Raw genomic sequence first — 25,495 nt, 5'->3', positions numbered from 1 at the left:
TCTCATGTTTAAGTCCCGAAACATGCAAGGACGAAGATAAGTGCATATTTTCGTGCAAAATGGAATAAAATAAGTTAAATATGTTAAATGTCCTACAAACATTTTTGCAACACGCGGGAAAAAAGGTGGATCTACAAACAGCATAATGTTCCCTAAGTGAGATGTTCAGTTTCAATAAACAAACAATCACGTCCCTTCTTCTGTAACAACCACAAATCTTGGATTAAATTTTAAATGAAGACTTTTCGTAGTGGGTGTAGGGTTTGAAAATTGGAGACTGTCACTTGGATCAAATCCTCAGATATTTCCCAGTTTTATCTGGAGCATATTCGGTCGCTTAGTTCGAGAGGGGCGCTTGTTTGACATTATGGCCTACTATGGAGTCGCTACCTAATTAGGGATGGGCGCATTTTCGTGGGTGGGCACTTATTTGAGGAAATACAGTAACTGTAAATGGTTAATCGGCTGAGCCTCAATGGGGTATGACCTAATCATAGTGCTCAGTCGAAAATAGTCAATTTTGGGTTTCCTCCAACGTGGGTGTCTTTGTGACCTCAAAAAAACTCCATACTTCGTTATTTTCCGTGGATTGCAATTTGAGGAGATTAACTCTTCGTATCTTTATTGAAGTTTTCTTACAATATAAAGGATATAGTGTCTACCCGAAGATATACCAATCCTTGTTATTGTCGAGAATGTCGCCACTGTTGTATCTTTTAATTCTTCCAACCCTTTTTTCAGCAGGGTGGTTTGGGAGACGAGGTATAATATTAGCAAAGCACGTTTTCGTCGAAAAATATACAGCTCCCTCTTCCCTCTCCCCAACTTGGATCCGTCATCTTGGCTTCATATTTGCTTCGGCTGTGCCGTTTGTTTCCTTGTTTGTTTGCTTATTTATTTATTTATTTTTTATCTTTAACTGCTTTACATCTACCTTTTCTCGTTAAATCATCGCGTTATTAGCGCGAAAATCATATTTAAAGAAGCTGAAGAAATTCGATTTTGTTTCTTTGATCGATAATTGCTTTTACAGTGAAGAAAAGCACACACAATATACTGGAGAACCCTTTTTTATTGATAATTTTGCACTAAGTTTCCAGTTTCAACTACGATGTAGCAACAGCTTGGAATTGAAGTTTATAAGAGAGTTTATAAGAGAGTTTTTCTTTCGAATGTTGATAGCTCATTGTACGCGCCCGTGGTCTTGCAAGTAAATTTGTGGAGAAAACAGTTGCGAATCCAATGGAAAGGTTTCAAAGACGTTGTGGACTCACCAGGCACAGCCGTGTGAGTTCGTAACAAATTTTGACCACTGTTATGACGAATATCGTTTCGATAAGAGTGCAGACCACGCTAATCCACGGCCGTTTTGTTTTTACCACTATGTCGACGTCAAATAAAACATTTGTTTCAGTGCTTAACAATAGCGTGACAAGTTGACAAGCAGCGCTACCGTACTCGCATCGACAACGGCAAACTGGCCAATCAGATGGCGACATTATTGCCAATTGTGTTAAAAAAATAAAAAAAAACCTGTTCGGCTAACGGCGGCAATCTTTCTATTTGTGACAACTGCTTCCGTGAACGATTGAGGGAAAGTTGAAAAAGAAATCCTCAACCCTTGTTTCAATTTCTGCGATCACAGCAGCTTACACAGAAATGATCTTGGACGATACTTGCTTGTCACCTGCTCTTTCAGTAAAAATCTGCCAGAGCTGGTCGAATATGTTTAGGAAAAAAAACAAACTAGAAAATATTAGCAAAATAGTCTCAACAACGTACCGTTTTTACCATTTTCAAAGATCAGGCAATATCATTTCCATAATGTGGCAAAGCATGGAGACATTTCACAGAAAGAAAGTAATAATCTTAAAATATTTAAAAGAAAAAGGAATATATCTGCCTGTTGGTAGAGACGATGATTCCTTAAAAGGGCAAGCATTGATTGACAATGTGCACTTCTTCTTCTCCCATCTCATCACGTCGGAAATGACCAAAATTAATGTTGGCTAATAGTGGCTGCTATTCGTCAGTTACAATACCAAGCAATCACGGCTAAATTCTACTTTCGTTATCGCTGTTTTTGAAATTATGCGATGCGGTATGTCAGTTTATCAGAAATGTGATGGTCACTTGACCATGACCAGCCGTTTTGTAACAACAATCATTTTGCTGATTGTGTCCAACATTAAAGGATCCACCGCCACCCCCACAAGAATTCCCTCTGCCTTTTCCACTGCCTCCCCCAGAGTATCCGCCTCCTCCTCCTGCCCCTCCTCCTCTGAATCCGTGAGTTCCACCTCCTCCTCCAAACCCACCAACGATATCGTTATGCAAGGATCTTCCACCTACCCCTCCCTGAAGGAATCCCTTACCACCTTCTCCACCTTTTCCCTCGGTTCCACCAAAATTTACACTACTTCTTCCACTGGAGTAAAACCCACCACCACCACCACCTGAAAAAAATTTCAATAATAAACAAAAACGGAACTGTGTTAAACTGAAATGTTACGCTTCTCGATTATTGGCATTTTTATTGCGAAAAAACAAAACACTCACATGCACTCATATCAGTGTGGTCAATCCTTTACGTGATGCCTTTGTATTGGGACGCGACCCGTTTGGTGGATACAGCTGCTTCGAGAAAGGTTGTCGGCCAAAAAGTGTAAAAGTGTACGCGACTACTCCGAGAGGTAATGTGGGTAGTTGTCAGGTCACGTTTCTTTTACCTCAGAATTACATGGAAATCTGAGAAAACCTCACGGTAAGCACAAGGTATCAATCAATTGATTTGGCCCATGAAAATCTACTAATTACCGGATACCAGATTAACTTTCAAGATTGTCGCGGCGTGCACTTTTGTCCTTTTTTTGCGACAACCTTTCTCAGACTTCTACAGATTTCTTCATAGCAAGTACGACGTAGGGATTTATATTCACGAGTTAGAAAACTCGGAAAAACGAACGAGTGATTATATGAACGAGTTAGTTTTCCAAAGTTTTGCCACTCATAAACAAAATTCCGTATGTTACCTCAATATTGCGCAATTATGGCAGATGATTTACAATTTTGTGTCATTTCGAAGTATTTATTAATAGTCTTTAAAGATGTCGTGTAAGGCTTGATAAAACGGAACGTGAATAGTGTTCTCTATAGCTAAATGAGGAGCGGAGTTGAAAGGGATCATCGCAATATTCCGCCTTACCTGCCCATTGATCATCGGCAGTCTGTGCGCCATGTCCATTACTACCCCCCGGCCATGATTTGTATCCAGGATTTCCTGTTGTGTTTGTACTGGCGTCGCATCCTCCATGTCTTGCTATAACACTTTGACCGCCTCCTCCGCCTCCAGCTATTATCAAAGGTGTTCTGCTTCCTCTCACTACAAAGGTGCCTCCACCACCTGCAGAGGACTTATTCCACTCGTTTATTCCTCCTTCTTGACCAACAAGTATCTGAATGACTTCACCCTTGTTTAAACGGAATGTTCCAATCATTTTCGCTCCTCTTCCGCGGTACTGAGAGCTGTTAGGTGTTGAATCGTACCCTCCTGCTGCTCCTATTGCTTCTATTCTGTATTCACCACTGTAAGGCACAGTCCATTGTTGAATACCACTGGATAATGTCGCTTGTCCGTCATGATCCTGACCTGTGTAATGACTGCCTTGTGTTGGTGGACCATATCTACCTGAGGCATTGTTATTTGTAAAAACGGCATTGAATGCTGTGGGGATTAAAAAAAACCCTTTAATCGCTTTTCCTATCTCTTGGCGTGTTATCGCATGACAAGACACAAGGGGACACAAGAAAGAAATGAAAACCACAAAAGAGATGAGAGGAACTCGAATCAACAGATGACACCAGGAAACAAACGGAACACGAGTGGATGAATAAAACGAAAACTACAAGGGATAAAGAGCGAGACGCGAATCATCAGATAAAACGAGGCAACACACAAAACAAAAGTGAAGGAAAAAAAAAAGAGAGATACAGACAATCGTGAAACGACAGGAGGAAACTTGAGTCCCTAAATGAAACCAAAACCAAAACGGGCACAGAGTGTGATACAGCACACGGAAGCAAGAGACATACGAGATCAAACTAAAATACAGTTACAAAAGAGACGCATAAATGCAATACTAAACATGATTTTTGGAGCTATCAGTACTCCTCACCTTTTTCACAATGCTTCCCCGTGTAACCAGCCCGACACATACACTTGTATTCCTTGTCTGTAAATCCAACTAGGCAAGTTGCATTGTTGTAGCACTTGTTGAAACAACATTTGTTCTGGTAAAAAAATATAGTTAGCCTTATTTGAAGAGAATATACGCACTCCAATTACTAGAAAATCCCTTAAGGTAGTATGAGAACACAGAAAAACTTGTACATGAATCGTCTCAGATTAGACGCAACGCAACAGATTTTTCCGGTGTTCTATTATTAATGGTAAAAGGACCGATTGGAGTCCAATTCGGTCTGTAATCATACGAGTGATGAACAAAATAAGACGACCACGAAGCGGGAGTCCAATTTGTTAATCACGAGTATTAGACATCGGGTATACGTTTTCATGAAAATATTAATATTAATCGGCGATTGTCCAATTACAAGCATCACGCGTACACTGCTCTATAAGTGCTCAAATTGGGCTGGTGATAACCAATCACGTTCGAGAATTTTGTTATAATTTGATTATGCTCGTATTACGCGTATAACAGCAAGTGTGAGTTTCTACACAACAAACCGAAATAATCTGCCTCCTTTTTTAGGCGCAATCTTTCCATGTTCTTTAATTTTTCACTTATATCATTTCCAAAACATTCATATTCGCTATGCTTCTTTACGCCAACGTTATACCAGGAACTTGCTGCTTTCTTACACCATCGCGGCGAGTTTCATCGCCAGCGCAAATCGCAAGTGATCATTGAATGTTGTGGATTCATGCCGGACATACTTGAAGGTTTTGGTGTTTTCATTTTGGTCGATGGCGGTGTTTCTGGGCTTCTTTTGAAAAGTTTTTTGATGAAATCGCCCGGGCTAACTACAAGTGAGAACTCACAGAGGAGCAAGGAAAATATTTTGAACGATACCTAAGGCTTACAAGTAGACAAAAAAACTCAAAACAAATATCATATCCTTACCTCCGTACCCCTGTACATAAAGTCTGCCATCGGTTTCAGATCATTTGGGTGTTGCAATTGGTCCGAGTCACTTATCTGACACAAAACTTTATCCCTTTTACTTGGTCCCATGTTGATCGATGTACATCTGTCTTCCATGGTACACCAATTTCTGCAGCGACTATACATATGCATACCGACCGGTAATGAAATGTTTCTGAGGACATGACCCACCAATGCATATCCATACGTTGGTTGCAGGAACACGAGACGCCGACAGCTATCTGTATATTAGACAGGAGTGACGGAATGGTGGAAAAACAAAGCAAAATTGGTCATCTAATCGAAAGTGCTAGCCCGGGTTAGTATTTACATGAAAAAATTGAGGAAGTTACACCACTTTTCGCCGAGTCAACTCGGCTCTCAACGACGGTTGCTTGGCAAGGAGGGCTGGCTTGACTTCAATATTTTTTTGGTGTAAAAGCCTACAAACGCTTACCCAGCATGGTAATTTAATCCGGGTTAAAAAGCAATCAGAGGTCGCGTAAAGAAGCCATAAAAATCCATTTAAACCATTGAGAGCATCTCTCTCTCTTATTGTTCTTTTCAATTATTGCTCCACCACTTTCTGTATCGAAAATATTTACGCGTATAGAAGATCTTTAAAATTGATAAACAATAACAAGGCGAAAAGTGCGTGGGTTGCCCTTGAACAGGAGCCAGCCACGCGTGTCATTTTCAAAGTCAAAGTCTCTAGATGTTTCCACAAACGTGATCTACCGCAGAGATCATTTTGATGTTTACAAAATTTGTTACATCCTGCTTAACATAACGTCACCGATAATTAATTAACTGTCTTTCTTTGAAACAGCCACGCCGACTTCATCCTCTCTTTGATTAATCATTTATTAGCGTTTCCCTGCAAGCTCGATCTATTGGGGGCAAAACTAGTTGATAATGACCAAAAAATATTTTTTCCCCACAGAATTTTAGCTTCTAATACGTATATATTTAATTGTTTTATGGTAAAATTGATCTGAATAAGTTCTTCGCAAAAATAAAATTGAGGAAACTTCCCCAGGAAAGTGTTAAACAAATTTATTGCATTTTGTGATGAAACTAGTCTGGAGAGTTTCCATAAGTGCTTCCTTCTCCTAGAATCTTGGTTCACTTTAATTCGTGGACTTCTTTAGCTATAATTATCAACAAAATAGCAAATTTGGTTGCACTCGACTTTCTTCGAATGATCACATTACATTTTAAATCACAGCCCTATCGATGAGTTGAATTAGGACCGAATTTTCGGTTCAACCTTGCTTTCCGATCCGTCAACTGCGCACTCCCTCAGCTTTATTTAGAACTTACTATGGTGTATATGTACTAAGTGTATATGTACTGAGTATAAGTGCGCATGTCTTTAGTAAAGGACTGTCCTTAACGTTTAGTAAGATTGTCCAAACAGTTTTCCAGCAAACGTTTTAACTCCTGGATAGAGAAAGGCCCTGTGAAGGTAGAACGCATAGCACAGTCGTCGGGCTGGTGCTCGAGCCCACACCTTCCGCTCTCAGGTCTAACGCAATGATCATTGAGCCATCAATAGACATCAAACACACGACCACGAAAATTTAAAATGAAGTCTGCCTTCAAGAATCAATAAAATCCTTGATCAACCCCCACACGCAAAGGAAAGTTAAAGCTAACTAACCTTGGTTTGCACCCGTCAAGATGTAAAACCAGCCTCCAAATAAAAGAAGTAGAAAGAGGAAAGAAAGCACCGGACAGCGATAGAGCTTCATACTCAGAATCTTATAACAAAGGAACTTTTCAGCCTTTTTCTTGCGGTAATTCCTTGTATACGAAAATTTCAATAGCGTGAGATAACTCTCGCACTGAGCAAAACGGCCAAATCTTATAGCTCATCATCGTTAATAATTAACCCCAATGGAAAGAAGAAAACGAAACGACACAAAAAAGAAAAGAAAAGAAACTAGGAACTACTGCAGAGAGCATGTCGTTTCTATTTAAACTGTAACTATCACTAATATGTCATTATTATCAAAATAATGACGATCATGTCTAATATCATTAAATGACCTCCCAGACGACTAAATAATTTGAGCTTTGAGTTTGAATTAATTTTGATAATTGTAAGTCTTCTGTATTCTTGGTGGAATTGAAATTCAAAACAATCCCAAAGTTTTGTAAACTGACAGAATAAAAACAAAGGAAAATGAATGATGTGTTTTGTGTTTTCTTATTCCTTTGTTATGCGGGAGTTCAGACCATCATTTTAGCTTCGGTACTGTATTCGATATTTAAACGATTACATTTAAATCGCACGTTTTGAATTAAACGAGAGAAACATCACGAAACGTGAATCCTTTTTTAAAATATACTCTTTTGGGGACTTTTCCACATTTTTAACCACCAAAACGAATAAAGCAGTCAAAAATGAATAACAAAAAAATCCTATGAATTTTAGCGTGAAAAATTAAGTCTGTCTTAAGGCAGGTGTGAATAAGCACTTCAAACAAACTGCTACCATGACGACATATAATGAATAATACATGGGCGCGCGTGGATATCGAATTTCTCTTCGAGTGTTTACCTCGGAAGTGAGATGTCGAGTTGAACACGAGAAGAGAAATTTCATATCTACCAGCAACCATATATTATTTTGTTTATCACATAAACACAATAGCCCTTTACTAACAAGAAAAGTCAATTTTATTAATGAATGAAGGTAAAAGGATCGAAAATCCCTGGATAAAGTGCGAACGCGCTACGGTTCAAGATGAAAAAATGCGTTAAAACACTACAAAAACAATTAGTGACTCGGTCCTTACCGACAGATCACGACAGAAGAAATTTTCAGGTACACGGCCACAATCGGCCTGTGGCAAATCTTCCAGTTGTCGATTTTCGTTCTCAGCCAATCTTGCCCAATACTAATAATCAAACAATTTTTATTCTACTAGTATAAATTAAGCTATAGGTGTTTACATGGCCTTCCCTCGTAATTAAAACATTCCGATGAAGCAAGGGTATCACAGAAGCGTCTTCTTAAATTATTGCTTGAGTTTAAAGGGTGACACTACCGCTTAACAAAGGTGACCGCTTAATGAAGGAGAAAATGACAGTAATTAAGGGAACGATTTCGGGACTTTGATAACCGCCCCCTGATACGGTTCCGCTCAATACAGGCTCGACTATTAAGTGTGCTGTTTCTCTTCAAAGATGATCGCCCGTGATCCCTTGTGTTTACTAAGAACACTAATGTAGAATCCCCGCTAACTTGAACTGCTAATATCCAGCCGTCTTTACTTTACACTTGGTCAATAACGCATTTATATTGAGTATAGTGGCAAATTCAAGCTTCAATGATGGTTTTTACTCCACCGGGCCAATTATGTAATTAAACAAGGAAACACTAAAAACACTTCCGTCATTTTACTGAGTTGTTATTCAGTCTTTTTGTCAAACAGAGGCACTGTTTTGACTTCATTCGAACTCGTTTTGTTTTCGTCGTTGTTTTCTATGAAGAGCCAAAAGAAGAGACTCCTTACTGAATATTTCTATGCACAAATGACATTGGAAGAGCTTCATAAACAGCAGCCGCTTTGGGATTTATAACTAATCACAATAAGAGATAAAATTTCTCCTTTTGGCTCCATGCGAGAAATAAGCATCCTACGGGTGATATAGTTTCCACGCGCTTTTGACAGTCTCCTTAAAAAGTGAATTATTGTGCATGTCAAAAGAAAGCTAAGAATTTTCTTTTTGACAAACTCTGAACATGAGGCGCTGTTGCAGCAACATGTTTTCTTTCTAATCTCTCATTTTTTTGCTCTTAGGCTAGTTTTACACCTAAACAGTTGCAACCCATGGTGAGTTAACTTTAACATTCTTTTTCGCGTGTTATGTGAGAGTTTTTACAGATTCTTTAAGGCAGGCTTCACTTTTTTTGGTTGTTTGTCTGATGTGTGGGAGATGTGGTGGCCCAACGATCATTGCGTTCGACTTCAGATCGAAATGTCCGGGTAAGCGAAGTAGCACGGCCCTTGCACTATGTTCTTGAGAGAGATATCTTATCCTCACAATGCATTTCGCTATCCACACGTTAAAACAAGTACTGGCAACTGTTATGACAGTCTGACTAAATGTTAAAGGTTTTCAGTCGGCTCTCAAATTAATTCTTAAGGACAATGTATTTTAAAGTCAATGATTACTTGTTCTTAAGAGATGATATGTGATATGTTATGATGACAGAACCCAATATTAAAAAGTTGTTGAACCTATATACATTACCATACAGTTAATTAATTAGCACTACAGGCAATTCGAGGCAAGTACGCCCTTTTATTTTAAAATATAAGAATTTCTCTAGATTAATTCCATCATTAAACTATCAATAAATAAGTATTGAGAGCTGAAATTCAGTGGAAAACAAAATGTTTCGTAGTCATCGTCAACGATCCAAATGTTTGTCCCCTAAGCAATCGAGCCTGCAGAAAAACGCTGATAAATAATTGATCAGAATAGATATGACACTCATTAGACCTGAGTAACTTGGTCCGGTAAGAATTTCCCTTTGATTTCTGAAATGTACACATGTACATCGATCAACATGGTACCAAGAGAAAAAGATGAAATGATGTGCCAGCTGAGTGATTAGGACCAATTACAATACCCAAATGAACTGAAACCGACGGCAGGCTTAATGTATAGAGGAACGGAGGTAAGAATTATTTGCCGTTCTTCAAACTTGTTTACCATCCAAGCGATTTTCTTAAACCCTCTGCGAGTCCTCATCGAACCAGATTAGGAGAATTCAATACAAAACTTTTCAAATTGGAGCCTGAGAACATTGCAATCGAAAAAATAATAAAAATAAAGATCGCTTTGGGTGCCCCGTAGGATTCATCAGCATAGATCGCTATCGATAACTACAGGCGTGTAATGAATCACCTGATCATCATGTGCCATTGGTTTAAGGTGGCTCAGCAATTATAAATATTCTGAAATAATCAGCTGTATTATTTTCCACCAGAATAAATGCTACTTCAACAAGTGCTACAACAAGGCAACCTGCCTGGTTGGATTTACGGACAAGGGATATCAGTGTATATATCCACCTGGATACACAGGAGAACATTACGAAGGTAAGGCTAGGCTGCGCGTGCGCTGTCATAATCCTGTTTACTAATGCATGTATGCACATCCATCGTTTCCGTTTTGGTCTCGTCTCGTATGTTTCTAAACGCCGTCTGCTGACTTGTGAGTCATCTTACACACGTTGTGTCCAAGTTGAATTTGAAGTCTCTCTTATTGTCATAAAATTACTCGCGTGCCGTTTAGAACCTTTCTATTTTGTTTTTCTTTGGTCTGCACTCGTTCAGGGTAAGTGTTTCCCTCTCGGAAACCTTCTGTCAGCGCTAAAAACCGACCAAACACTTAAACTGCGGTTCCACGGAAAGGTTTCATGGCCACGGAAAAAAACTGTACCGGAAGTATGAAAATCTTAGTATCCATTTAAATTTTTCTACGCATACAATTTAGCTGATTCATAATCCTATTAAATTTTGTTGGTGCTTGTCTAAACGTGACGAGCGTATGAGTGTAGCAGCAGCGTCAACGATTTTCACAGACTTTTCATGCGTTTAATATTGCCGAGGGTGCAGTGGCTGTAGATGTTAAAAGAGGAGGAAAGACCGCAGGAAAACGCGAAATTACATTTAATTTTTATTTACAAGCAACACAGGTGGCTCCAGCGTAACTTGTGCAGTTTAGGGGTTGAAAGGTCAATAACAGGAATATCTAATGTATACGCTGGATATGAACAGGAGTCTCGTTGTCTAATGGTATTTAATCATTTTTCGGTTCACTGAGTCGATATTCCGTTAGTACTGCACGATTGTAGGACAAATTTTGATTGAATTTAAGTCGTTTCAGTGTGCTGCAAATAAATTGATAATAAGATATAAGGCGCCATAGCCGCCTTATCTCTTCAGGTTAATTTCAACATCATTTTGTCAAATTTGTTCGTACCGGGAATTGTGCATTATAAAAATAGGGAAGACGGGTCAGCTGAATAATTCCCGAGCACCAACCGTGGTCAATCCAAGACCAATAAATTCCACATCAGTCGTCTGATCTCCTTCAAATTGAATGAGTGCAAGAAATATCGTTAGAGGTGCTTTTCTGGTGACATTAGTAATGCCTTAGATGCTGTATTAAAGATGTCGACGAGTGCCAAAATGGTATCCATGAGTGCATGAAGGATCTGGCAACATGTGTAAATCAACTTGGATCCTAGTATTGTATTGTACCATATGTATTTTACCATGGATATACGGGGGACGGAAAAACCAGTTGCATACCTGAAGGTGAGTTATTTTTTTATCACGTACGAGAAAAATATGAGGAAGATAAATATCGGAAAAGTTTAATTCATAAAAACCAATATTTTTTTCCAATGACTGCACCTCCTCTTTTCGCCTTCTGTTTCTATTTAGTTCTTTTACATGCCAAAGTTAAAAAATAACCAAGTTTGAGCTAACTTAATTAAAGCACTGGAGCATGCGCAGTTCTCGATTGAGAGTCGTAAAGCCAAAACTAAATAAATCAAAATCACTGACGACAGCCAATCACAAGAAAAGAAAACACCTATATGAGCCAATGATAACTCAAAGTAGAAACAACTAAATTGCCTGAAGAGCGAGCATCTTAACGATTGGTTTTAGGTTTTTTTTCTGATTGGTTGGGAGAGTGTTGCGAGTTGTCTAAACCAATCACAAAGCGAGGTAAAGCAAAGCAATGCAATCCGGGTTACTCTCGACACTCTATTGAAAAATGGTCGAAAAGATAAAGATAGCATTTGTAATAATCAATTTGCAATTAATGATTACTTAGAATGTCGAAGATACACAATATGACGGACAAGACCAGGAAAACCATATACGTCACCAGAAGAAAAAAATGCGACAAAAATCTTGGTCCTGGCTGGTTTCGTTTCCAAGGAAAAGCGGGAACAAAGCTGCCGACTAAATGTCTATCCATGTCGAGATGTGGTACTTATGAAACAGGTTGGCTGCACGTCACTCATCCATCAGTGGCTGAAGGCGCAGTTGACAGAACAGTTTGCTTCCGATATCGTAGTTGTTGTAAATACTCCGTTATTATTCGAGTGAGGAACTGTGCGTCGTACTATGTTTACCATCTGATTAATACACCAGCCTGTACTTTGGGCTACTGTGGAACTGATTGAAAAAGATCAGAGCTAAGGCATGATTACCGTATACCCTTCAAAATTTGATTTCCCCTCATTTCTCTGGCCTTTGGTAATTCCAGAGAAAATTTTAAAAAATCGTATTCAGTGTTCACACACAATACACCAGTCGTACTTTTGGAGCTCGACAATTTTGCATCTTCCTTAGAACAACACGCACCTCTGTCTTTATCACTTTCGTTACATTTAACTTTAAATAGCCGTGAACATTTACGTTAACGTCATTGAGAGCATTTCTCTCTCTTATTTTTCTTTTTCAATCATTCCTCCACCACTTTCTTTATAGAAAATATTTACGCCTGTAAAAGATCTTTAAAATGGATAAACAACAACAAGGTCAGACTACAACACCGGCAGCTGCATTCCTGACTCTTTGCGAGAGGCGCATGGGTTGCTCTAGAGCATGAGTTAACCACGCGTGTTATTCTGAAAGTCAAAATCTCTAGATGCTTCCACAAACGTGATCTACCGCAAAGTTCATTTTGATGTTTACAAAATATGTTACAGCCTGCTTAACATAACGTCAACGATAACCAATCGACTGTTTTCTTTAAACAGCCACGCCGACTTTATCCTCTGTTTGATTAATTATTTATCAGCGTTTTCCTGCAAGCTCGATCTACTGGGGGCAAAACTTCTGGATAGTTGATAATGAACAGAAAAAAATTTTTTTCCCCACAGAATTTTAGCTTTTAATACGTATTTACTTAATTGTTTAATGGTAAAATAGATCTGAATAACTTCTTCGCAAAAATAAAATTGAGGAAGTTTCGATCCCAGGAACCGCATTTTGTGATGAAACTAAACTAGAAAGTTTCCACAAGTACTTACTTCTCCTAAAATCTTGGTTCACTTTAATTCTTGGACTTCTTTGAGCTATACTTATCAACAAAATATCAAATTTGTTTGCACTCGACTTTCTTCCAATGATCACAATGCATTTCAAATCACAGCCCTATCGATGAGTTGAATTAGGACCGAATTTTCGGTTCAACCTTGCTTTCCATCAATTGTGGACTCCCTCAGCTTTCTTTAGAACTTACTCTAGTGTATGTGTACTAAGTGTATATGTACTGAGTATAAATGCGCATGTCCTCAATAAAGGACCGTCCTTTACATTTAGTAAGATTGTCTAAACAGTTTTCCACCAAAAGTTATAACTCCTGGATGGAAAAAGGCTCTCTGAGGATAGAACATCTAGCACAGTCGCTAGGCTCGCTAGAGCCCACACGTTCCCCTTTGAGGTCCAGCACAATGATCACTGAGTCATCGATAGATGTCAAACACACGACCATGAAAATTTAAAATGAATTCTGCCTTCAAGAATCAATAAAATCCTTCATCAACACCTACACGCAAAGGAAAGATAAAGTTAATTCGCGCTGGGCGCTCGTTCGATTTTGAAATCAAGCGTATGACTTCAGCCCAAAGTGCACTCCACTCAGTTCAGTTACCGTCATAGACAGTATTTCGACATTTAGTGCCAGAAGGAAGAACAAATACTAATACGGCTGCCTCAAAAAGTATGTTGGCGTTCATGCCTCAAGTTGCGTTTCAGGAGAAGGCGATTGTTAAAGAGTGAAGAAGAGAATCTCATGAAATTTCAAAAAGGGACGAAAGAATAGAAATCCAGAAAGTGAAAGGAGAAAGCCCTCTACTGAGAGTTTCTTCAGCAAACAGCTGAGATGTCGCTAAAGTGGATTCCTGAGTATGACTTAGGAATGGATATTTTATGAAGAATAGACAGAAGGCTTGATTGTAACTGCTCGAGAACATGCTTTAAGGACGAACTCAATCAAGCATACCAAAGAAGAGACAGGAAGGACAACACCGTGTAGATTGTGTGTGTGCGTGAGACTACTCTGAAAAAGTAGGGCTCATTTTAAGTGGATGCAAGAAGCTGTCCTAGAGAGTCCAAAAAGCACTTCGCCAAGATAGCCCTAAGGGCACGCTGGGGAATGGCCAGGTTAGGAGATTGGGACCATAGGCAAACCACAACAATGACGGCAACGAAGACGAGGAAAAACAAAGGATTTAATAGGAAGAACAATAGCTCAGCGAGCACGTTTTAAAATTCTTTAAATTTTGTAGTCGTCCTATTCAAAGCAACAACGTGAAATCACTGCGCTTCGTTCGCTTACGTTCTAGAGCGCCGAACTACAGTGCGGGAGGTCGGGGGTTAAGTCCCAGACTGGACCAACACTCAGGGTCTTAAAATAACTGAAGACAATGTGCTGCCTTTACACTGATATCGGCAAATAGTAAGACATTCTTATCTTCTCAGATATGAACGATAAACGTAGGCCCCGTCTTCTGCATATACTCTATACTGGTTAGCAGGGGCATTAAAGAACCCACACTCTTCTTGCATAGGGTAGGGAACGTAGTTCCCGGTGTTGTGGTCTGGTCTTGTCATTGTTTGAGCTGAACTGGGTCAGCCTGTCTAAATATTGTAAAAACACACACATACATACATGCATACAAAATTTGGATGCTCTAAGAGCGCAAATTATTTAAGTGTTCAACACTTTATGCTAAAGTTAATGTTTAACACCTTAAGAGACGGAAACACATCGAGCCGAAATTCATTTTTTAGTCAATGTCTTCCTCAGAGTTTACGTCCTGACTGTTTAAGGTCCCTGATGTGCAGAAAAGGCGGAACAGCTTGTACCGATAAGTGGTAATTAAATGACGGCAAATAAAGTCTAGGATGGTTTATGATGTTTAATAAGGATGAAGGATATCTAACGACGGTTTGTGATGTTTAATGAAGGTAAATTATGTCTGTTGACCGGGATTCAGGGTCCTTGACGGACAATGATGTCCAATGACTAATGCAGTTAAATCCTCCCAGCAAGCGCTTCCTGTAATTGTGATAAAATTACTGTCCCCATGAACAAAAGGAAACTGCCAAATCTTCATTTGTCGTGAAAAGGCTACATATATTCGTGCTGTAAACATTTTGCGATCTTGTCCTACCTTAGTGCTAAATTGTTACCGTTTAGTACCCACAAAAAATAAATAAATAAAACAGAACAAAACTGTTGAGTTCCCGTACAAACCCTTTAAATACAGTCCATGTAACCATAGTTAATCGAGGGGACTCGATTAACTATGATGTAACGGAGCATCCTTCGCAAGCATAAGACAGGATAACATTCATTTATGGCACGATTGAAGTATTTGTGACACTACAACTATTTTAAAGGGGAAATGACGTTTATATAACCACGGGCACTACATATACCTCGATATACCCCCTACCAAACATATTTAGAGTATACATACATCTGTACTCTTCAACTCGAAAAGATCATTCGTTTGGCTGGGTGAAATTTTATATGAATTATCAAAAAGGGGCATATTTTGTGCTGATGTGAATTTTAAGCAGCCACTGTAGAAAATTATCTCATAATGGGATGAAAGTATTTGCCCAATACCAATAATCAAACAATTTTTATTCTTATTTATTTTTTTTTTATTCTTATTTATTTTTTTTTTATTCTTATTTATTTTTTTTTTATTCTTATTTATTTTTTTATGCAGAAGACGGGGCCTACGTTTATCGTTCATATTTATTTTTTACTCCAGCTTAAAGGGTGAACACGACCGCCTAATAAAGGTTACTGCTTAATGGAGGAGAAAATTGCAGTAATTAAGGGAAACAATTTCTGGACTTTGATAACCGCCTTCTAATACGGTTCTGCTTGATACAAGTTTGACTGTAAATTGTGTCGTTTCTCTTCTAAAACTATCACCCGCGATCCCTTGTGTTTACGAAGAACAGTATTGTAGAGTCCCCGCTGGCTTGAATTGCTAATATCCAGCCGTCTTTACTTTACACTTGGTCAATAACGCATTTATCTTGAATATAATGACAAGTTGAAGCTTCAATGATGGTTTTACTCCTGCGGGCCAATTATGCCATTAAACAAGGAAGCGCTGAAACCCGTCCGTCATTTTACTAAGTTGTTATTCAGTCCTTTTGTCAAACAGAGCACTGTTTTGAATTCATTCGAACTTGTTTTGTTCTTATCATTGTTTTCTGTGAAGAGCCAAAAAAAAAGACTCCTTATTAAACACGTCATTGGAAGAACTTCCTAAACAGCTGCTGCTTTGGGATTAATAATTAATAACAATAGGAGATAAAATTTCTCCTTTTTCTCATTGCGAGAGATAAGCATCTTATGGGTTACAGTTTTCGCATGCTTTTGACAATCTCTTTAAAGAGTGAATTACTGTCAAAAGAGGACTAAGAACTTTCTTTCTGACAAACTCTAAAGATGAGGCGCTGTCGCCGCCGCATGTTTTCTTTCTCATTTCTGTTTTTTTTGTTCGGAGGCTGGTTTTACACTTTAACAGTTGCAAACCATGGTGAGTTAACTTTAACATTCTTTTCGCGTGTTCTATGAAAGTTTTTACAGATTCTTTAAGGCTGGCTTCCCTTCTCTTGGTTGTTTGCCTGATGTGTGGGAGATGTGTTGTCCCAACGATCATTGCTTTCGACTTTTAATCGAAATTTACGAATACGCGAAGTAGCACGGCCCTTGCACTATGTTCTTGAGAGATATATTTTATCCTCACAGTGCATTTCGCCATCCACACGTTAAAACAGGTGCTGGCAACTGTTATGATAGTCTGACTAAATGTTAAAGGTTTTAAATCGGCTCTCAAACTAATTCTAAAGGACAATGTATTTTAAAGTCGATGATTACTTGTTCCTAAGAGATAACATACGATACATTAAGATGCAAGAACCCAATTTGAAAAATTTGTTGAACCAATATCCATTTACATGCAGTTCATTGACACTGAAGGCAACTCGAGGCGAGCACGCAATTTTTTTTAAATGTAAGAATTTATTTATATTAATTCCACTATTAAACTATCAATAAATATTGAGAGCTAAAAGTCAGAGGAAAAAAATAATTTTTCGTGAGTATCGTCAACGATTCATATGTTTGTCCTCTAAACAATCGAGCTTGCGGAAAAACACTGATGAACAATTCATCAGAACAGATATGACCCTCATCAGACTTGAGTAACTTGAGAAAAAGGAAACAAATAGAATTATATTTGAAACGAAAGTTTTTTAGTTGTTCCGGCAAGAATTTCCCAGTGATTTCTTAAAAATAAATCATAATGTTAGTGTACGCAACTGGTATTCAAAGTCTGAGAGGTACCACACATCGTCGCATATCATTGTTGGACTTTAACTCGGTCTTCACGCACTACAAAATTAGACTGTTCTTTCAAATTATCGTCTAGAAAACGAACAAAGCCAGTCTCAAGAAATGCTTCAAAGGTGTTGCCAGAAAATTCTGACTAAACCTGAAAAAAAAACCGCGTGGATGGTTTCGCTTAGTCCAAAGAAAATACGACTACACATGCATTTCATTAACGTGCAAAACCACCAAATGTCTCATTTTTTCGTTTACGTTCTCTTTAATTTTTCTTAGAGTGAGGTGCTTGTAAGAACTTTGACTTTTTCCAAAAAATTCTTTGTATCTTCTGCCAAAGGTTTTAGCTTTTCAAAAATCACAATAGAAGGTAATCATGGACGTTTATGAAGATTCATTATCTGTGCCATTGTGCTTCCAAAAAAAAAAACCAATGGCAAAACAAAAAAAAACCAATGGCAAAACAAAAAAAAACCAATGACAAAACAAAAAAAAACCAATGGCAAAACAAAAAAAAAACAATAAAAACGAACTCGTCAAAAGACTGCATGGGTTGAAAAATTATTAATCAGGCTCTGGTTGTTCGAAAGATGAATAACGCTATCCACTGGATAAATCTCAATCTGTTGGAGAGCACAATATGTTATATAACATAGCGCGTGAATTTCTCTGATCAAATTCAATTGCGTGAGCATGCTTCATATTCCTATTGTGCACGCTCATGACGACAGCTACCAAATCCCTCGAGAATTTTGTAATCAATCAGAAAATAAAGTTTATTTCCACGCATGATTTCACCTGTCGGTTTTTTGACCAATCTAAGACAAGATCGTTTATAGCGTAGCGAAATGTTTTCCTGAAACAAAATTACCAACGCGCAGAAGCGTAGCAGAGGGAATATTAACAACATTTAAACCATCAGGTTAAAATTGTTATGAAACGTCAGTGGTGCGTTCATCGAGATATGAAGCACTTGGGAAGTTTGGAGAGCACAAAAGATGCGTAAGAGTTGCTCGAGGCGTAGCCTCGAGCACAAAAGATGCGTAAGAGTTGAGCACAAAAGATGCGTAAGAGTTGAGCACAAAAGATGCGTAAGAGTTGCTCGAGGCGTAGCCTCGAGCAACTCTAGCTTCTTGAGTGGTCTCCAAACTTCCCAAGTGTCTCTAAACTTTCCAATTGTGAGTTGTTCACACTTTTCCGCTGCATAGCGATTTACCAGCTGGATAGAGTTATCCACCCTTTGAACAACTCACTACGAAATTACTGCCCACTGACCTTAGTAAATTTCATATTGCTCGGTCCAGGCTTTTTATTGCGCGGCCGGTCTACTGCGCAAGCGCTGTGGTGTGAAATTTTTGAAACAAGATGGCGGACCCAGAGGGAAGGTCGAGTGTAGACTTAGAAGATTTCAAATTTATTTCTTTACTCGAGTATTCGGCGGATAACAGAAAAGTTAGTCGGAAAAAGCACTTACTGAATGCCCGTCAGGAACAATTTTTCTTACCCGAAGGACACTGTTCGTGTATTTTATGGGAAAAAAGTCCGAAGGAATCCGAAGAGAAACATGTGGGGATATTGTTTCTTGGAGGAGCTAGATACAATGAGCCGTCCACATGGGAGTTAGGGAATTCCCTTACTCTAATGGAATCCATTTTATCCAGTAGTGATGTTGAAATTAATTCTTACAATGTGTTTGGACCCGATAAATTGAGAGGATCATCTTTGTTTCCCTTGCAAGGGAGTACGCTCATCAACGCACGGTCAAAGTTACCGCCTGATCCTGAGGAGTATGTTTTGCTTTTGTGGGGAGGGATAGATACGAGAACCATGACATGTACGAACGAGCTAATGAAAATAAATGTTACTGCTAAAGACAAGCAAAATAAAAGGACAGCAAGTGGTTCTAAAAAGATGCCCGAGTCTTTGAATTTTGAAATAGACTTGACTGCTTTAACTGGGTCAAAACACCTTCAACTGAAGGTTCAGCTTTTCAAATGGGAACAGTTCCTTCCCCAAGAACAGGGCATAGTTTTGCTACAATTTCAAGTAAAAGAGCCATTCTGTTTGGTGGGGTAACCTTAGAAAACAGCCTTGAGGGTGTGGACAATATCTTTTGGCAATCATTTAAGGATGGAAGGCTATATGCCTTCAACATTATGGAGAATTCTTGGACATGCTTGTCTGAGGAAATCCCTCCAAGAGCTTATCATGCTGCAGTGTTTCAGTCAGCAACAAGCACTCTTTACATTGCCGGGGGTTTTCAACTGGCTGATGACCATGCAGTTGAGTATTGCAGTATTCATGAAGTTACAGCAGTAGAATTTAACTTTGCCACAAATACAATTTTGTCCTCTTCTGTACAATTTCCCATGGTTGCACCACAATATTTGTCCTCGCAGGCTGCCACAATTTGTGATAATATCATCCATATTTTTGGTGGCTATCAAGCTAATGCTAGAACAATTTTCTACTAAACCAATCAAAGTTCATGTTTGTTTGTACTTGATGTTGACAAGCAGGTCTACCTCAGCAAGACTGCAAAACCTGAACATGCCACTGCTGGTCACAGTATGTTCCTGTTAGACAGTTCAACTTTTTTAATTTGTGTGGGGACTAAAAAGGAAATTCTGTTGTTTACAAAAACTATACCTCAAGCTGATAACTGTGACCTTGGTGACAAGTGCACTGGCATTTCCACTTGCAGAGGGGCTGTTGTCAGGTTCATGGGGCCTTTTTTTTCTTGGGCTTTGTCTTAAATTAAAACAGCAAATTGGGCAACTTCCCTCTTTCACATAGGAATCATGAGTCAAAAACACACAACATTTACCTTTGTCACCTGGAAACTTTAATTGACGATCGTGTCTGTTTCTCGATTTCTTGAAACGTTCAAGCTTTAAAATACAGCATCGACACAGAGACGGTGGATGCATTTCTTCACTGTCGTTGCTAACATCTAACCCATCAACTGCTTGGAGCTCCTTAGAAAAAGTTACAGCAAGCTTCGGTTTATGTCTACTTGTTGCTGGATTTGTATCAAAAAAGTTCCCGCATCGCCGACAAAACGAAGCCAACTTTTCCTTGTGACACTTGACGTCCATCTTGGACGGAACACTCTTAAACCACCAACCTTTTTCGTGAAATTAAACTATGTTCACGCGTGTGCACAAAGTAAAGAAACCACTTACTTTCCTCCAGAGAAGTCCAAAAGCAATGTAAAAGCTCGAAACCTAACCGGCATGGACCGGCAAGGTCGTTAAAACACAGATAATTTTACCGTTTACAATCTTTCGATCTAGCTTCAGCTGAAAATTCGACGAAAGCTTAAAAAATCTAAAACAAACCTCGATCAACACTCGAAGGAACTTTTTACACGAAAACAGCCACGCTGAATCGATTGGAAACAACTGCGCATGCTTATAAGGCTCCATTTCGCTTCCAGTCTCTTCGCGCATGAAAGACTCGCAAGCCACGCAGCGAAAAGGAAATTCGGCCGCGCGTCAAATAACAACAATGGAAGACTGAAACGAGCTAATTTGCATAAATGAATATTTATAAGGACTTTTCATAGTGCAACTGGGCGCAATTGCTTTTTACTTTGCCGCTGAACGTAAGTGATCCGATCCCTATCTTGTGCACCCCTGCCTGACTTATAGATGATTGTCGACGTCTCAAGTTTCTGGAGCCAATAGATGGATTTGCATTGATAGGCCACGTCATTAAAAACATTTCATTACCAGTCGGAATGCATATGTATAGTCACTGCAGAAACTGGTGTACCATGGAAGACAGATGTACATCGATCAACATGGTACCACGAGAAAAAGATGAAATGATATGCCAGCTAAGTGACTCGGACCAACTACAACACCCAAATGATCTGAAACCGACGGCAGGCTTAATGTATAGAGGCACGGAGGTAAGAATTGTTTGCTGTTCGTCAGCCTTGTTTACCTTTCAAGCAATTTTCTTAAACCCTCTGCGAGTCCTCACCGAACCAGATTAGGAGACTTCATGAGAAAAGTTTTCAAATTGGAGCCTGAGAGTATTGCAATCGAACAAATATTAAAAAAAGATAGCCTTGGGTGCCCCGTAGGATTCATCAGCATAGATCGCCATCGATTACGACAGCCGTGTAGTAAATCACCTGATCATCATCTGTCGTTAGTGCAAAGTGGCTCAGCAATTATAGATATTATGAAATAATCAGCGTGAAAAATCAAAGAACCTCTAGCTATATTATTTTCCACCAGAATAAGTGCTACTTCAACAAGTGCTGCAACAACGCAACTTGCCTGGTTGGATTTACGGACAAGGGATATCAGTGTATATGTCCACCTGGATACACAGGAGAACATTGCGAAGGTAAGGCTAGGCTGCGCGTGCGTTGTCATAATCATGTTTACCTATACATGTATGCACCTCTACTGTTTCCGTTTTGATCTCGTCTCGTATGCTTCTAAACGCCGTCTAGTGACTTCTGAGTCATCTTACACACATTGTGTCCTTTTAGTTTTAGTTTTCTTTCACAAGTTGAATTTGGAGTCTCTTTTATTGTCAAAAATTGCACTCGTTCAGGGTAACTGTTTCCCTCTCGGGGACCTTCTGGCAGAGCGCAAAACCGACCAAACACTTAAACTGCGGTTGCAAGGAAAGGTTTAATGGCTATGGAAAAAACTGTTGAGATCACAATGAAATCTACCCATCTAAATTTTTCCAGGCATCAAATTCAGCAGATTCATAGTCCTATATTATTTTTTGGTACGTGTCTAAACGTGACGAGTGTGCGGGTGCACCAACTGCGTCAACCATTTTCACAGACTTTTCATGTGTTTACTATTGCCGAGAGCGCAGTGGCTGCAGATGCTAGAAAAGGAGGAAAAGCCGCAGGAAAACGCGGAATTACATTTAATTTTTATTAACAAGCAACACAGTTGGCTCGAGCGTACCTTGTACAATTTTGGGGTTGAAAGGTCATTAACGGGAATAACGGGAGCCTCATTGTCCGTTGGTATTTAATCACTCTTCGGCTCACTGAGTCGATATTCCTTAAGTAGTGAACGACTATGGGATAAATTTAGATCGAATTTCAGTCGTTCGCGTTTGCCGTAAATAAAATGAGATAAAACAAGATAAATAATCATGTTAATAAACGCGCCATAGCCGCCTTATCTCTTCAGGTTAATTTCAACATTATTTTGTCAACTTTGTTCGTACCGGGAATTGTGCATTATAAAAATAGGGAAAGCAGGTCATTTCGAGCACCAACCGTGGTCAATCCAAGACCAATAAATTCCACATCAGTCGTCTGATCTCCTCCATATTGAACGAGTGCAAGAAATATCCTTAGAGGTGCTTTTCTGGTGACATTAGTAATACCTTAAATGCTGTTTTACAGATGTCGATGAATGCCAAAATGGTATCCATAAGTGCATCAAGGATGTGGCAACATGTGTAAATCAACTTGGATCCTACCATTGTATTTGTAATCAGGGATACACGGGGGACGGAAAAACCAGTTGCATACCTGAAGGTGAGTTATTTTTTTTCACCTACGAGGAAAATATGAGCAAGATAATTATCGGAAGTTTAGCTCATAGAATCAATATTTCTTTCAATGACTGCATCTCCTCTTTTCGCCTCCTGTTTTTATTTAGCTCTTTCACATGCTAAAGTTAAAAAAATAACCAAATTTGAGCTAACTTAAAGCACCGGAGCATGCGCAGTTTTGGATTGAGAGTCGTGAAGCCAAAACCAAAGTAATCAAAACCAGTGACGACAGCCAATCACAAGAAAGGAAAACACATATAAGAGCCGATGAGAACTCAAAGTAAAAACTACCAAACTGCCTGAAGCCCGGGCGACCAAGTTTCGGTTGGTTTTAGGTTTTAGAGCTAGGTAAATCCGGGTTACTCTCGACACTCCATTCAAAAATCGTCTAAAAGATAAGGAGGTAGCATTTGTAGAAATCAATTTGCCATTAATGATTATTTAGAATGTCGAAGATACACAAAATTGACGGACAAGACCAGGAAAAACACGTACGTCACCAAAAACAAAAAATGCGACAATCACCTTGGTCCCGGCTGGTTTCGTTTCCAAGGAGATGCGGGAACAAAGATGCCGACTGTATGTCAACCCATGTCGAGATGTGAGACGTATGGAACAGGTTGGCTGCGCGGCACTCATCCATCAGTGGCTGAAGGCGCAGTTAACAAAACAGTTTGCTTCGGATATTATGAGTGTTGTAAATATTCAGTTATTATTCGAGTGAGGAACTGTGGGTCATACTATGTTTATCATCTGATTAATACCCCAGCCTGTAATTAAGGCTATTGTGGAACGGATTAAAAAAGATCAGAGTTGAGTTATGATTACAATATACCCTTCAAAATTTGATTTCCCCCACTTGTCAGGCCTTCCACAGTTCCAGAGAACATAAACAAAAAACTGTAAAAAAAAGACTACCTTAACCTCCCGCTCTCCCCGCCTAAAAGTAGTGTTGCACTAGTTTCACTTAGTTTCAAACTTGAATAATAGAGTACAAATTAAAATAAAGGCAAGCACTTGGAGTTTGGAGGTACTGCCTATCGATGAATATCTTCTTTTCAAGCTTCCCACAATCTCTCAAACCAGTCCCTAGTCGCTTTTAACATCAAACATTGAACTAACAGCGCGCATCGAAGCCCCATACTTATGAAAAATGGTGCGAAGCGTGCGAAGCCTCATTCGCTCAAATTATAAGAGACGGTTAGTCTCACAAAACATGCGACATGCTAGGATTATCGATATGATAATTTTAATTTGCTGCTTTTGCAGTAAACTGAATGATCAGTCTCTCAAGTGTCAGGTGTGTTCGTTTTTTCATTGTACCCACAAACATGAAGCTAACCACTCGGTGAGAAGTATTGAGATTTTTTTACATTTTACGTTTAAAACCCAGCTTATCGATTGCACCAATCAAATTGCCCTATTGGGATACGTATAGCGCCAATCAGCTGCATTTGTGTATGTATCTTTCACTGATCAGATCACAGCATTGCATTGGGGTATACTTGATGGAATAAGGATGTTTTCCTTCATGTCAATCATGTCATGGCAAAATGTTGCACGGAATTAAACCCACATGTTTGCACATAATGATTTTAGATATATGAAATTCATATATTTGCACTGCGGTGAAGAAACGAATGTAAGAGATCCTCGCAGTTAAGAACACTACCGAAAAGAGTAGTCGAAAGTAGGACCAGCTGTTTTAAGAAAGTTTGTCAAAAAAAGGACGTGACAATCTCGAAGAGTAATCTGGGTATCTGGTAATATGTTGATTTTTAGAAGTCAAATAAATAAGTCAATTAATCAAACCTGCAATGCCTCGTCCTTACTGCGACGTTTTCTCAGATTTCCCTGAAATCCTGAGTTTAACCCTTTAACTCCCAAGATCTGATTGTTATTTCTCCCCTCTAGCTGTTCAACATTTCCTTGTAAATTAGTAATAACAGTTTTTTGTTAGATCAAGATAACAACTTCTACTTGACAAGTTTGAATATTCTCATCATCTGTTTGCTGGATAATGTAAAACATCAGAAGAAGTTTCATGTTGACCACTTTTGGGAGTTAAAGGATTAAGGAACCGTGACCCGAAAAGGACCCACAATGCCTTTAGGGCTTGTTGCGTGCATTTGTATGCTTTTTTCATATATACATATATGGTTTTCAATCTATCTGATCTGCTTTCCTGTTTTTCACTCTACGTCAAATAACTCAAATATCATCCAAAGACATCTTTGAATTCTTCTGAAGTCATTGCACTGCTACCTTTGTTTAACGTTTTGATGCACTACCTCTCTTTCTGATATTATTTTGACGTTGTACAAGTTTTCTTGTGTGTTCAGTGTTCACACACAATA

The 25,495-nt window shown here is 39.0% G+C and overlaps 2 protein-coding genes across 2 annotated transcripts; one reads left to right on the top strand and one right to left on the bottom strand.

Moving 5' to 3' along the window:
* Positions 1–596: 596 nt before the first annotated feature.
* LOC113686176 (uncharacterized) lies at positions 597–7,042 on the bottom strand. Its single transcript, XM_089206890.1, has 5 exons — positions 6,829–7,042; positions 5,145–5,407; positions 4,176–4,290; positions 3,206–3,724; positions 597–2,456 (listed from the first exon to the last, which is right to left on the bottom strand). The coding sequence occupies exons 1-5, from the start codon at positions 6,917–6,919 to the stop codon at positions 2,107–2,109; spliced, it is 1,338 nt and encodes a 445-aa protein (XP_089063016.1). The 5' UTR covers positions 6,920–7,042; the 3' UTR covers positions 597–2,106.
* A 9,509-nt stretch (positions 7,043–16,551) lies between these two features.
* Positions 16,552–23,918, top strand: LOC149051947 (uromodulin-like). Its single transcript, XM_089179980.1, has 5 exons — positions 16,552–16,785; positions 21,245–21,507; positions 21,842–21,953; positions 22,987–23,121; positions 23,584–23,918. The coding sequence occupies exons 1-5, from the start codon at positions 16,695–16,697 to the stop codon at positions 23,916–23,918; spliced, it is 936 nt and encodes a 311-aa protein (XP_089036106.1). The 5' UTR covers positions 16,552–16,694.
* The last annotated feature ends 1,577 nt before the right edge of the window (positions 23,919–25,495 follow it).

Source organism: Pocillopora damicornis, chromosome 1 (genome assembly GCF_964200805.1).
Source record: "Pocillopora damicornis chromosome 1, jaPocDami1.2, whole genome shotgun sequence".
NCBI lineage: Eukaryota > Metazoa > Cnidaria > Anthozoa > Scleractinia > Pocilloporidae > Pocillopora > Pocillopora damicornis.
The sequence above is the reverse complement of the archived record's forward strand: the minus strand, read 5'-3'. Positions and strand labels throughout refer to the sequence as shown.

What these genes read in the sequence shown, in the direction of transcription:
- LOC113686176 (XM_089206890.1), bottom strand. Translation starts at nt 6,919, where the DNA reads ATGAAGCTCTATCGCTGTCCGGTGCTTTCTTTCCTCTTTCTACTTCTT. An exon ending in CTTGACGGGTGCAAACCAAG is followed by an intron (nt 5,408 to 6,828) that starts GTTAGTTAGCTT and finishes TCTAATATACAG; the next exon opens with ATAGCTGTCGGCGTCTCGTG. An exon ending in GGGGAAGCATTGTGAAAAAG is followed by an intron (nt 3,725 to 4,175) that starts GTGAGGAGTACT and finishes TAATCCCCACAG; the next exon opens with CATTCAATGCCGTTTTTACA.
- LOC149051947 (XM_089179980.1), top strand. Translation starts at nt 16,695, where the DNA reads ATGAGGCGCTGTCGCCGCCGCATGTTTTCTTTCTCATTTCTGTTTTTT. An exon ending in TAATGTATAGAGGCACGGAG is followed by an intron (nt 21,508 to 21,841) that starts GTAAGAATTGTT and finishes ATTTTCCACCAG; the next exon opens with AATAAGTGCTACTTCAACAA. An exon ending in CACAGGAGAACATTGCGAAG is followed by an intron (nt 21,954 to 22,986) that starts GTAAGGCTAGGC and finishes GCTGTTTTACAG; the next exon opens with ATGTCGATGAATGCCAAAAT.